We start from the raw sequence: 13,867 nt of genomic DNA, 5'->3' as shown, positions 1-13,867 counted from the left end.
AAATAGCTCAACTGGAATTCCATCACCTCCCCTAGTTTTGTTCATAGTGATGCTTCCTAAGGCTCACTTGACTTCACATTCCAGGATGTCTGGCTCTAGGTGAGTGATCACACCATCATGATTATCTGGGTCATGAAGATCTTTTTTGTACAGTTCTTCTGTGTATTCTTGCCACCTCTTAATATCCTCTGCTTCTGTTAGGTCCATACCATTTCTGTCCTTTATGGAGCCCATCTTTGCATGAAATGTTCCCTTGGTGTCTCTAATCTTTCCCATTTGATTGTTTTCCTCTATTTCTTTGCATTGATGGCTGAGGAAGGCTTTCTTATCTCTCCTTGCTATTCTTTGGAACTCTGCATTCAGATGCTTATATCTTTCCTTTTCTTCTTTGCTTTTCACTTCTCTTCTTTTCACAGCTATTTATTTGTAAGGCCTCCCCAGACAGCCATTTTGCTTTTTTGCATTTCTTTTCCATGGGGATGGTCTTGATCCCTGCCTCCTGTACAATGTCACAAACCTCCGTTCATAGTTCATCAGGCACTCTATCTATCAGATCTAGTCCCTTAAATCTATTTCTCACTTCCACTGTATAATCATAGGGATTTGATTTAGGTCATACCTGAATGGTCTAGTGGTTTTCCCTACTTTCTTCAATTTAAGTCTGAATTTGGCAATAAGGTGTTCACGATCTGAGCACAGTCAGCTCCCCGTCTTGTTTTTGCTGACTGTATAGAGCTTCTCCATCTTTGGCTGCAAAGAATATAATCAATCTGATTTTGGTGTTGACCATCTGGTGATGTCCATGTGTAGATTCTTCTCTTGTGTTGTTGGAAGAGGGTGTTTGCTATGACCAGTGTGTTCTCTTGGCAAAACTCTATTAACCTTGCCCTGCTTCATTCTGTATTCCAAGGCCAAATTTGCCTGTTACCCCAGGTGTTTCTTGACTTCCTAGGTTTGCATTCCAGTCCCCTATAATGAAAAGAACATCTTTTTTGGGTGTTAGTTCTAAAAGGTTCTAAAAGGTTCTTGTAGGTCTTCACTGAACTGTTCAACTTCAGCTTCTTCAGCATTCCTGGTTATAGACACACAATTAGAATTAAAACATATTGAGGAATCTTGCTCTCCTTGGAATTCTCCTATTTTTGTCATAAAAAAGAAATCTAACAAATGGTATCTCTTAACAGACCTTAGAAAACTTAATGCATCTATGAAACCTATGGGTGCATTACAACCAGGGATCCCACCACCTTCTACTGTTCCTCAAAATTGGCACATTATTTTTACTGATTTACAAGATTGCTTTTTAATATACCTTTATACCCTTTAGACCGGGAGAGATTCACTTTTTCTCTTCCTTCTCCTAATCATATCGGGCCTCATAAAAGATTTCAATAGACAGTGTTACCTCAGGTATGCTTAACAGTCCTACTATTTGCCAGAATTTTGTAGCCAAGACTTAACATCCAATGTGACAGCAATTCCCTCATGCAATGTATCATTAATAATATACTGTAACTGCAAACAGGAGAAATGGTATTTTTGACACTGAGTGGCCATGATATTCTTTAGACTCCAGAGAAAACTGATTAAAATAAGATCTTTTTTGAAATTGCAAAACTGATTCTTCTTACACATGCAGTTAGGAAAAGGTTAACTTGTTAAAATACTTTTTTGGAACTCCAGTTCTGCCTGGGAAACAAAAACAGGCCTAAGAAAAAACCTAAAGTTAACTCTTATCATGTCCTTGGAATACAAAGCCCACTCTATCTAGGACTCCAGCCATAAACAAATTGGTGGAACTCAAAAAATAAAAAAGGATATTTTAAAATTCAAGCAGAAAACTATGCCTGTCTATCTAAAATTATCTATGTCTCACTATATGTCTTTGTTTTTGGATAATATGAAATTAATGAGCTCTATTTAAATTCAAGTTCATGTGAACTGAAAAATATTCAGTATTAATATGTTTATTTAAATATAAATATAATTTAAATATAATTGTTTGCTAATCTAATTAAGACATGTCTTAAGTCATCAACATTATGTAATACTTTCATTATGCCTAGATTTAAGGTAAACTAAATTTGTCAACAAAAAGGTAACTCTTTATATATACGTAAATATATAAATAAGATAAAACTTTTAGATAAACTCTATTAAAAATAATTATATTTTAGAAATGATAAACTAAATGATAAAAGTTTATTAAATAGCTAGGTCATTTCCAAATAAAGTAAGATTTTAAAACATTAATTACTGAACACTAACTTCCTCTTATAAAAAGTTTTTTTTACAGAAAAACTAGAGATTTTAAACTATTAATAAATAAATATAAATATATTTATATAAAAATAAATATATATAATGTATAATATAATAAATATATTCACCAATCTATAAAATGCTAACATACAAGACACTTCATAGTTGCTAAAGAAAAGTAAGATATATGCTTTTAATAAAAAGATATAAGAAATGGCAAATAAAATGATGAATACAAAAATATAAAAAAGGTTTATGACAAATGAAAGAAAATTATATGGCAAATGGATGTAACTCATTCCCCTGAACTTTCTTCCTCTTCCTTCTTACATGGTCTCGATCGATACAAATTCTTCTTTTATAGGGGCCACACCTCTCCGAGGTGAAACTACAGGACATGTTATAACCCACCTGATAGCTTACTTTACAATAATGAGAACACCTAATTCTATAAAAACAGACAATGGCCCTGCCTATATTTATAAACGATTCAAACAATTTTTACATTCATTCTCTATTAAACAGATTATAAACATTCCTTATAATCCACAAACACAAGACATAATTAAACAAACACATTACACACTAAAACTACAAATAAAAAATTAAATAAAGGGAATACACAGGAATACTTTTATCTTCCTTATCCAGAGGAGACTTTACTAGATTCCAACACAATATATTCTTTAAGCCTATAACTATTGTTAATATAGCTTTATTTCTATTTCCAGTCTGTAAGATTCTTAAAATAACACCAACTTCAGTGCCTGTTTCACAACACAAAACAAAACAACATGAAAAATGCACCATTCGCCAAATAAGTCATTTGTTCCTAAGAGTACGAAAGTGCAAAATATTCACCTTCTTTTCAGGTCTGTCTTGAAAGTATAATCATCTTCCTTGACACACTGAACAGAGAGATTCAGCAGCTGCCAGGCTGCCTTTCTTTTCCGGGGACACGGTCAGGTATTTGGATGTGAGCAGCGTTTCATGTGTCAAGCTGTTCTGCATCGGCTTTTCAGTAATTTCACTTAGGAAAAACGTTTGAGTGTTTGCTCCTAATCCTTTACCCCAAATAACACAAACCACTCAAAACACAGTCAGATCCCATTTCTTTTCATATCAGGAAAAGTGTATATACTGAATGAGGAGAAAATCGACTCATTACTTCAAAACCACAGCCAAACACCAGTCCTCAAACAGATCTCTAGATGATTTTCTTTTTTGGACTGAAATACTTCCTAGGAATGTTTTCATCATTATTGCGTTCCTTTCTTTCTATAACTATTGTTAATATAGCTTTATTTGTTTTAAATTTTTTAAATGTACCACAAGGAGGTATTTTGACAAAAGCAGAAAAATATTTCGAGACATTGAAGGACACCTACCTTCCTTTGCCCATTTGGTATCAAGACGGGTTAACTAATCAATGGAAATCTAAGAAACTAATCTTACAGGGAAAAGGGTATGCTTCTATTTCTCCAGATGGATCCAACAAACTCACATGGCTTCCTCCTCAGAAGATTCAACTAAGGGGGCCCCCAGCATTCAAACTAGAGGCGAAACAACAAAAACCCCAAGAAGAAGAAATTCCAATACAAGCCATGGCGGCTTTAAAAGAATGGCATTGATACAGGTATAATATCATATAAGAAATGAATCGCCAGTCTAGGTTTGATGCAGGAAAGGAAATGGCAACCCACTCCAGTATTCTTGCCTGAAGAATCCCATGGAGGGAGGAGTCTGGTAAACTACAGTCCACGGGGTTGCAAAGAGACATGACTGAGCTACTTCACTTTCACCTTCAGGAGGCCTGGGGCTGGTGCATTGGGATGACCCAGAGAGATGGTATGGGGAGGGAGGTGGGAGGGGCGTTCAGGATTGGGAACACGTATACACCTGTGGCGGATTCATCTTGATGTGTGGCAAAACCAATACAGTATTGTAAAGTGAAATAAAAAAAATAAAAAAAAAAATTAAAGTTTCCAAAAAATGCCACACTCAACGTCATCGACCTCATGATCTCCCTACTTGGGGACAGACTAAAACCCCTTCCTAATCAAACTGAAAATCTGATTTCTCAACAGGGAATGCCTCGGAATCCTGAAAATATTTTTGTCGCTATGCTTGCTTTTGCTTCCCCCGCTCAGGCTGACTTGATTGATCACACTTATTGGGCTTATATATCTAACCCCCCCTTTTATTATAGGTTATAGAATGGACAGACATGGGACCAACCGTCCACTAATGACTCAACACATATGCCCCCTCCTTGGAGCTTGGAGGAGCCCTCTCATCCTGAGGAAGAAGGAAGACTAATTAACATTTCTCTAGGCTATGAAATCCTTCCTTTATGCATGGGCCCAATAAAATTATGTATTAATGTTAATTGACAAACATGGGCTTTTGTCCTGCCTCCGAAAAAGGAACTTCCACACATTGCTTGGACTGTTTACTGCCCTATCCTTTTATAAAAACCATGTCAATACTACCAAAACTCTAGGAAAAGGACAAAAGTTAAAATGTAAGGGGTTTACTTATAAAGACTTTAAATATACTCCTGTTTATTGAGGTAAATGTCAAGCTAAATCAGAGAAATTAATGTTTATGGCCAATTACACCATTGTTCATTGGGGACCCCATGGTATGTGGGTATCTAAAAATTCAGACCGAAATTGAAGAAAGCAGGGAAAACCGCTAGACCATTCAGGTATGACCTCGATCAAATCCCTTATGATTATACAGTGGAAGTGAGAAATAGATTCAAGGGCGTAGATCTGATAGATAGAGTGCCTGGATGAACTATGGACAGAGGTTTGTGACATTGTACAGGAGACAGGGATCAAGACCATCCCCATGGAAAAGAAATGCAAAAAAGCAAAATGGCTGTCTGGGGAGGTCTTACAAATAGCTGTGAAAAGAAGAGAAGCGAAAAGCCAAGGAGAAAAGGAAAGATAAAAGCATCTGAATGCAGAGTTCCAAAAAATAGCAAGAAGAGATGAGAAAGCCTTCTTCAGCGATCAATGCAAAGAAATAGAGGAAAACAACAGAATGGGAAAGACTAGAAATCTCTTCAAGAAAATTAGAGATATCAAGGGAACATTTCATGCAAAGATGGGCTCAATAAAGGACAGAAATGGTATGGACCTAACAGAAGCAGAGGATATTAAGAACGGATGGCAAGAATACACAGAAGAACTATACAAAAAGGATCTTCATGACCCAGATAATCACGATGGTGTGATCACTCATCTGGAGCCAGACATCCTGGAATGTGAAGTCAAGTGGGCCTTAGGAAGCATCACTACGAACAAAACTAGGGGAGGTGATGGAATTCCAGTTGGGCTATTTCAAATCTTGAAAGATGATGCTGTGAAAGTGCTGCACTCAATATACCAGCAAATTTGCAAAACTCAGTAGTGGCCACAGGGCTGGAAAAGGTCAGTTTTCATTCCAATCCCAAAGAAAGGCAATGCCAAAGAATGCTCAAACTACCGCACAATTGCACTCATCTCACATGCTAGTAAAGTGATGCTCAAAATTCTCCAAGCCAGGCTTCAGCAATACGTGAACCATGAACTTCCAGATGTTCAAGTTGGTTTTAGAAAAGGCAGAGGAACCAGAGATCAAATGCCAACATCCGCTGGATCATGGAAGAAGCAAGAGAGTTCCAGAAAAACATCTATTTCTGCTTTCTTGACTATGCCAAAGCCTTTGACTGTGTGGATCACAATCAACTGTGGAAAATTCTGAAAGAGATGGGAATACCAGACCACCTGACCTGCCTCTTGAGAAATCTGTATGCAGGTCAGGAAGCAACAGTTAGAACTGGACGTGGAACAACAGATGGGTTCCAGATAGGAAAAGGAGTACGTCAAGGCTGTATATTGTCACCCTGCTTATTTAACTTCTCTGCAGAGTACATCATGAGAAACGCTGTACTGGAAGAAACACAAGCTGGAATCAAGATTGCCGGGAGAAGTATCAATAGCCTCAGATATGCAGATGACATCACCCTTATGGCAAAAAGTGAAGAGGAACTAAAAAGCCTCTTGATGAAAGTAAAAGAGGAGAGTTAAAAAGTTCGCTTAAAGCTCAACATTCAGAAAACGAAGATCATGGCATCCGGTCCCATCACTTCATGGGAAATAGATGGGGAAACAGTGGAAACAGTGCCAGACTTTATTTTTTTGGACTCCAAAATCACTGCAGATGGTGACTGCAGCCATGAAATTAAAAGACGCTTACTCCTTGGAAGAAAAGTTATGACCAACCTAGATAGCATATTCAAAAGCAGAGACATTACTTTGCCGACTAAGGTCTGTCTAGTCAAGGCTATGGTTTTTCCAGTGGTCATGTATGCATGTGAGAGTTGGACTGTGAAGAAGGCTGAGCACCAAAGAATTGATGCTTTTGAACTGTGGTGTTGGAGAAGACTCTTGAGAGGCCCCTGGACTGCAAGGAGATCCAACCAGTCCATTCTGGAGATCAGCCCTGGGATTTCTTTGGAAGGAATGATGCTAAAGCTGAAACTCCAGTACTTTGGCCACCCCATGCGAAGAGTTGACTCATTGGAAAAGACTTTGATGCTGGGAAGGATTGGGGGCAGGAGAAGAAGGGGACGACAGAGGATGAGATGGCTGGATGGCATCACTGACTCGATGGATGCGAGTCTGGGTGAACTTCGGGAGTTGGTGATAGACAGGGAGGCCTGGCGTGCTGCGATTCATGGGGTCACAAAGAGTCGGACACGACTGAGTGACTGAACTGAACTGAACTGAACTGCTCAGATGATATTAACAGCACTATGTGCGACTATGCTACTCAAGTAGCATAGAAGATTACCAACAGTTCAATGAAACACTTCCATGAAAAGGATTCCTTGGCTGGCTTGATGGCGAAATGACACCTTTTCGCCCTCAAATTGTCCTCGATAAACAGATTGGGCCTAAACAATGGGACATCTGGAAACTTGCTGAGAGCACCGAAGGACTTAGGACTTAGACTGGACATTTCACAGGGACCAACCATAGTCATAGTAATTATTTCTTTTGGTATAATCAATCATATTTCATACAAGCCTATGTTCCACTCCCTTTTGTTGCAGCTATACAAAATTAACAATTCAATAAGACTTTACATTCTGTAACTTGTATAAATTGCAAATTATATACTTGTCTTAACTCCTCTGTTTCCTTAAGAAATGAATCCCTTTTGATTCTTTAATCTCAACATAATCTGTGGTTACCAATAAATCTCCAGCGGCCCTGGGAAGCCTGGGAAGATCCCATGGCTGGACTTGCTTCCTGGTTACTTACTAAATTGCTCTGGCAATCTAAGCAATTCATTGGATGGCTGAATTTTGGCATTTTGGGATTAATAGTTATTTGCACCACTGCTGCCGTCACTGGTGTTACTTTACAAACTTCAATTCAAACACATAATTTTATCCAAAATTGGACTAAAGATGCTCATATAAGTGGCCCTCATATGTGGGCCACTGAGGTTCAGATCGGAGAAGACGATGGCACCCCACTCCAGTACTCCTGCCTGGCAAATCCCATGGACTCAGGAGCCTGGTAGGCTGCAGTCCGTGGGGTCGCAAAGAGTTGGACACGACTGAGCGACCTCCCTTCCACTTTTTACTTGCATGCGTTGGGGAAGGAAATGGCAACCCACTCCAGTGTTCTTGCCTGGAGAATCCCAGGGACAGGGGAGCCTGGTGGGCTGCCGTCTATGGGGTCATACAGAGTCGGACACGACTGAAGTGACTTAGCAGTAGGCTCAGATAGATGAGGACATTCAAGATGAAATACAGGAACTAAAAACAGCCATCAGATGGGTTAGAGATCAATTAATAGATGTACAAAAACAGGTGATGCTAAAATGTAATTGGAATTCTACTCAATTTTGTGTTACTCCTATTCAATTCAATAATAGGGCCTACAACTGGGAACAAATCAAATTTCATTTACAAAACATACATGATAATGCCTCTCTGAATGTACAATTATTAAAAAAAGAAATCTTTGAAACCTTTTCTAAAAATCTGCCCTCTTTCACTAATTTGAAAACTTTAGCTGAACTAGCTGATCAATCATCTGGGCTAGACCCACATGGATGGTTTCAAAGCATTACTCACAACATCAGGTCTAGAACTGTAATTTTGGTGATTGTCTTAACAATTATATTTGTCATCTACCATTGCCTTCATGCAAAAATTGTTAAAACTAAACAAACTCTAATGGTCAGAACCCTTTTTAGAAATATTATAAATAAATAAGGGGAAATTGTCAGGGAATGTTTAACAGGAGGATTCCTACGTGCTGTTTCTCATAAATCCTCTGCTCCCTATCAGTTTCCGTTGTCAGATACTAGTGGAACAGAAAGCTGCTCCCAGGACTGAGGTCATTATGTGAGACAGGCTTGAATCTCCTTCAGTAAACATTCACTTTACAACAAAACTGCTTAGTCTCTATCCCCTTTCTTGAGATATGGATTGTCTCCTGACCTTGTAACCATTATTAATCCCTTATTCCCTTGGTAACGGTTGCTATATGTTTGGTTTTCTGATCTTTATCATTGTCGAAAGAAATTTCTTGAACAACAGCCTATATACACTCACAGAAAGATCATTAAAGCATCTTTGCTCCATCAGAGTTTGGGTCCCCGTGTCTGTCTTTCTTCCTCTCTCTTTCTCTCTCTCCCTCCCTCTGGCTCTCTCTCTTTCACTTTCTTATCGTCAACTCTGGACCACCAGGTTCCGGTCCATTAAGGGACCCCAACACCACCTGATGTGGTGGGTACACACACTGATTTTAGAAGACAGCTTTCTCATTATAAGAGAATAACAATAATGATGATCAAGCTGAGTACTTTCTATGTGTCCTGTATTATTTTAAACATTTTATGTGGATCCATTCATTCAACCCTCCAACAACCCAGTGAAGCGTTCTCATCTTCATTTTCAGATGAAGCTGGAACACACAAGGTTAAGCAACATGCCCAAGATACACTGGCAAGAAGGGGAGCCAGGATTGCAAGCCAGGTAGTGCGGTTAGTAATATCAGTCCTGCACTGAGCACCCACAAGTCCCGCCCAAACCCACACAGAGAGCTCTATGCCCTTCTCCCCCTCCAGGCAAGGCAGAAGGCACCTGATAAGGTCTGCAGCAGCCTGGGCCCCCAGCAGGTACCTGGAATCAGCCCTGAACATCTGGTTGAACCTAACCTCAAGCTACATGGGGCATACCGTGTGCTCCATCCATTGACCCAGGACAGTGGACAACAGTTTCTGACTTAAGACTCTTTCTAAGGAGAGATCATTTCAAAAAAAAGATTCTCTTCACAATGATAACACCCTGAAAGTGTATATATTTTTTAAAAGGGTTATAAGAGTCTTTGAATGTTTAATTGTCACACAAGGCACTGTCTCATCTTACAGTTGAGGAATTTCAGGGTTCAGAGAGTTTGAGAGGTTAAGCAAAGTGAAGTGAAAGTCGCTCAGCTATGTCCAGCTCTTTGCAACCCCATTGACTATATAGTCCACGGAATTCTCCAGGCCGGAACACTGGAGTGGGTAGCCTTTCCCTTCTCCAGGGGATCTTCCCAACCCAGGGATCGAACACAGGTCTCCTGCATTGCAGATGGATTCTTTACCAGCTGAGCCTGAGAGGTTAAGTAACTTACCCCAAATTACCTGTAAGAGAAGGAAAGTTAACAATCAAGTGGTAGGTATTCTGTCGCACAATTTATAATTGGGTCTCATTTAAATTTCAATACAATCTTATAAGATGTGAAGTATTTTTCCCCCCTCACAGCATCAGAGAGGTTAAGCTACCCAGGACCATGAAGCTAGTGAGAGTGGAGTTGAGCTGAATTCTGACATAACAATATCACTACACTTGCAGGGTGTTTTAGTTTATAAATCATTTTCATGTTTCTCAAACAAATGTAAAATTTCTGTCAACTCTGGGAGTGGATGGAGGAGATATTTTCATACCCCTTCTAAGCTGCACGAACTGAGGTTCATTCGGGTTAAATGATTTGCTTTGGCTTGTTAATAACACCCTGTATGGCCCCATATTCTTTTTTTTTTGTTTTTTTAATTTAAACTTTTTATTTTCTATTGGGGTATAGCAGATTAACAACACTGTGATAGTTTCAGGTGAACGGGAAGGGACTCAGCCAACAATATACATGTATCCATTCTCCCCCAAACTCCCCTCCAGGCTGCCACGTAACATTGAGCAGAGTTCCCCGTGCTATACAGTAGGCCCTTGTTGGTTATCTATTTTAAATATGGCAGTCTGTACATATCCATCAGGGACTAACTATTCCTCCTCCTCATCCTTCTCGCAGGCAACCATGTTTGTTCTCTAAGTCTGTGAGTCTCTTTCTGTTTTGTAAGTTCATTTGTATCGTTTTAGATTCTACATATAAGCGATGTCATAGAATATTTCTCCTTCTCTGTCTGACTTACTTCACTCAATGTGGTAATCTCTAGGTCCACCCATGTTGCTGTAAACTGGCCCCATATTCTTACCAAATGTTGAGGAAAGATGCTTATCAGGGAGGTGCACTTATGCCTGGAGACCACAAATCCGTGGTAGGTGACTGTACTGATGAGCGGCTAATAAGGAAAAAGAGTTTTGAACAGAGGCACCTTGACTCAAGGAATTGATTTCACAGATACTAAAAAAGCTGAAAGGGGCTTCCCAGGTGGCGCTAGTGGTGAAGAAAACCAGCCTGCCAATGCAGGACATGTAAGATGCAGGTTCGAGCCCTGGATAGGGAAGATCCTCTGGAGGAGGGCATGGCAACCCACTCCAGTATTCTTGTCTGGAGAATCCCACGGAAAGATGAGGCTGGTGGGCTACAGTCCATGGGGTTGCAGTGTCAGACACGACTGAACAACTTAGCAAAAGAGCTGAGAAGCCCACCAGGGAAGAGTGAAGCAATCCAGAGGTTTGCAAGAGCCCTACAGGGCTATGGAGGGAGGGTGATCTGCTACCTGAGCTCAGATACCTGGGTCATGTGGTGAAACCTAGAACCATGGTAACCTGGCCAGCAAGAGTTGGAGCCCCAGAGAAGCTCCCGGTTCCAGAGACCTCATAGGGTGGAGAAGGAGATGAGAAATACCCTGGTCTCTCCCTTGTTCCCATCCTCCTGTCTCCATCTAGTGCTTTCTCCTAGGAGACCAAACCCTCAACCTGCATTGCAAATAATCCTGTACCCCAAAGACAAAGTGAGCCCAATTCTATTACAGAAAGGAAAGATCTCTGCAAGGTTTAAGTAACAGGTGGATTATTCAGTGTCAAGGCCAACAAAGACCCTGGAGGTCACTGGGCTGAGTCCACAGATGGGTGTGCACACGGGCGAGTCACTGGGCTGAGTCCACAGATGGGTGTGCACACGGGCGACATCCCATCACAGACACTTCCTCCTGCCCACCTGATCTGCAATGTTTACAAACATTTTAACAGTTAAAACTGACACAGTTGCCCTACTCCAACTACAGCCTCAGCCTAACACTCTCTGGTCCTTACTCCCCTTTCCTGCTTTTTTTTGTTTTTTAAATCACAGTATTGATCACCACCCAATACATGAAATATTTGACATTTAATTGTTCATTAGTCACTAAAACGGAAGCTCCACGAGGACAGGGATTTTTTTCCAGTTTTGTTCACTATTTTACCCCACTGCCTATAAGAGTACCTGACCCTCACTTGGCACTTAACAGTTATTTGTTGAATGAATGAATTGTGTATCTAGAGATTTCACACAAAAGTCTGTGTTGCTGGTTTTCCTTAAAAACCTGGCAACCCTGGTTCACATCAATGCATGACGTGTGTGCCCAGTCACTTAGTTGTGTCCGACTCTCCAGCCCCATGGACTGTAGCCCACGAGGCTCTTCTGTCCATGGGATTCTCTCCAGGCAAGAATGCTAGAGTGGGTTGCCATTTCCTCCTCCAGGGAACCTTCCTGACCCAGGGATCGAACCCACGTCTCCTGCATCACCTGCCCTGGCAGGTAGATTCTTTACCACTGCATGACAACTGCTTGGAATCACTCTTTGCAGATGAGCACTTGAGTTCTCACTCCAGTTAGCCTCAGCTTGCCTCAGTCTGTCACCCATTTTCATCACATGCCTGGCTGCCTGTAGGCATCTGAAAAGGTCACCTTTGATAGATCTAAACTGCTCATTCTACATATGAGCAAGGAGACAGATAAAAACAAAGGCACAGGCCTCTGGCTATTAGCTGCTTTAACAGTCCAGACTCTAGTTGAGGGTTTTGTGTGATCATCGTTGTAATGGGTACCTGGCCTTGGCCGCCTAGGCAACACAGTTTTTTAACAAAAAAAGCACTGAGTGGGGAGCTGAGTATCCAGCCAGGAGGAGCACAAAGTACCTGTCTGCAAGGAGCTTATCACCCAGTGGCAGATTCCTGGTTTTCAGGGAGCAGTCCAATCTGCCTGGGTGAGCACTGATGTCAATTTGGGGGAAAACTGCGATGATGCCTCACTCATCCTGTATTCTAGGCGCCCAGTTCTGGGAGTTCCATTGATCAACAAGACATTTCACAGCTCTGAGCCTTTGCACAGGCTCTTCTCGGTTCTGAGCATTCCTGCATATTCCCGAGGCCCAGCTGAAGGCACTTCCTCTGCGAAGGCCTCACCGTCACCCACTGGCAGAACTGGACTGCTCCTTGCCAGGTGCTCCTGGCCTTCCACAGTTACCTCCACGCGGCGCGGATCTTGTTCTTTTAAACTCCGCTCTCCACCGAGGACGGTTTGGGAGCTTCTTAAGGATAAGCACTTTTTCAGTCCTTCCTGCAACCGAAGACCTCGCAGTACACGAATATTCAGAATGTTTGTAATGTATAAATGGACCAGTGCATTCAACAGGCGCAGCCCATCTCGTTAAACTGGGATTCTCCCCTCAAACCCATCCTGTCTCTCTGTCCCCCCTCCTCCCAGCAGAGCCCCCTTTCCGGTCCTCAACAGCCCTGTGGGCCTACCTTGCCCCCTTTGCTCAGGACCTGCCAAGGCCAAGTCTCCACGCTCCCGAACAGCGAGTTCTTGATCATGCCCAACATGGTGCCGCCGCGGTGCGCAGGACGCGCGGGGAAACGCGGGGTAGGGGAAACGGGCTGGCGCAGCAGGCGCGAGCAGAGCTCCGGGTCTAGCGAGGGAGGGTGGGGCGCGGAGGATGGGCATGGCCCCTATAGGCGTCGCGCACTGGGCTCCGCCCCTCAGAACGCAATCGGGGTGGCGGGAGGGCGGGGCGCGACTAGTGGGAGTGGCCAAGATGGGCGGGCGTCTTAGCCTCCACCCCTCGGAACGCGCTCGGAGAAGTGTAGCAAGGACTGCGGGCTCCGCCTCAGCCCGGCTGCCCGCCAGTATCCCGGCTGCCCGCCAGTATCCCGCAGGGGAACCGGTTTCTGCCAGTCTAAGCCTCCAGTACTGACAGACTTCTTTTCCTGGATACAGATGCGCCCCAGGGCGGGACTTAGGTAGCAGTGGGGAACACCTTCTCCCCACACCCCCAATCTGTCCCCCTCCGCGGCCTCCCTCTGGTACTTGGGCTGCAGACCCCCCGGATT

The 13,867-nt window shown here is 42.2% G+C and overlaps 1 protein-coding gene across 1 annotated transcript in view; it reads right to left on the bottom strand.

The window, feature by feature from the left end:
• The window catches only part of HEBP1 (heme binding protein 1), a 39,724-nt gene extending 26,228 nt beyond the window's left edge, over positions 1-13,496 (bottom strand). Inside the window, exon 1 of the mRNA XM_005680810.3 lies at positions 13,283-13,496. Coding sequence (XP_005680867.2) covers positions 13,283-13,360 — 78 coding nt within the window. The 5' untranslated portion in view covers positions 13,361-13,496. The remainder of the gene's footprint in view (positions 1-13,282) is intronic.

This window comes from Capra hircus, chromosome 5 (genome assembly GCF_001704415.2).
Source record: "Capra hircus breed San Clemente chromosome 5, ASM170441v1, whole genome shotgun sequence".
Lineage (NCBI taxonomy): Eukaryota > Metazoa > Chordata > Mammalia > Artiodactyla > Bovidae > Capra > Capra hircus.
The sequence above is the reverse complement of the archived record's forward strand: the minus strand, read 5'-3'. Positions and strand labels throughout refer to the sequence as shown.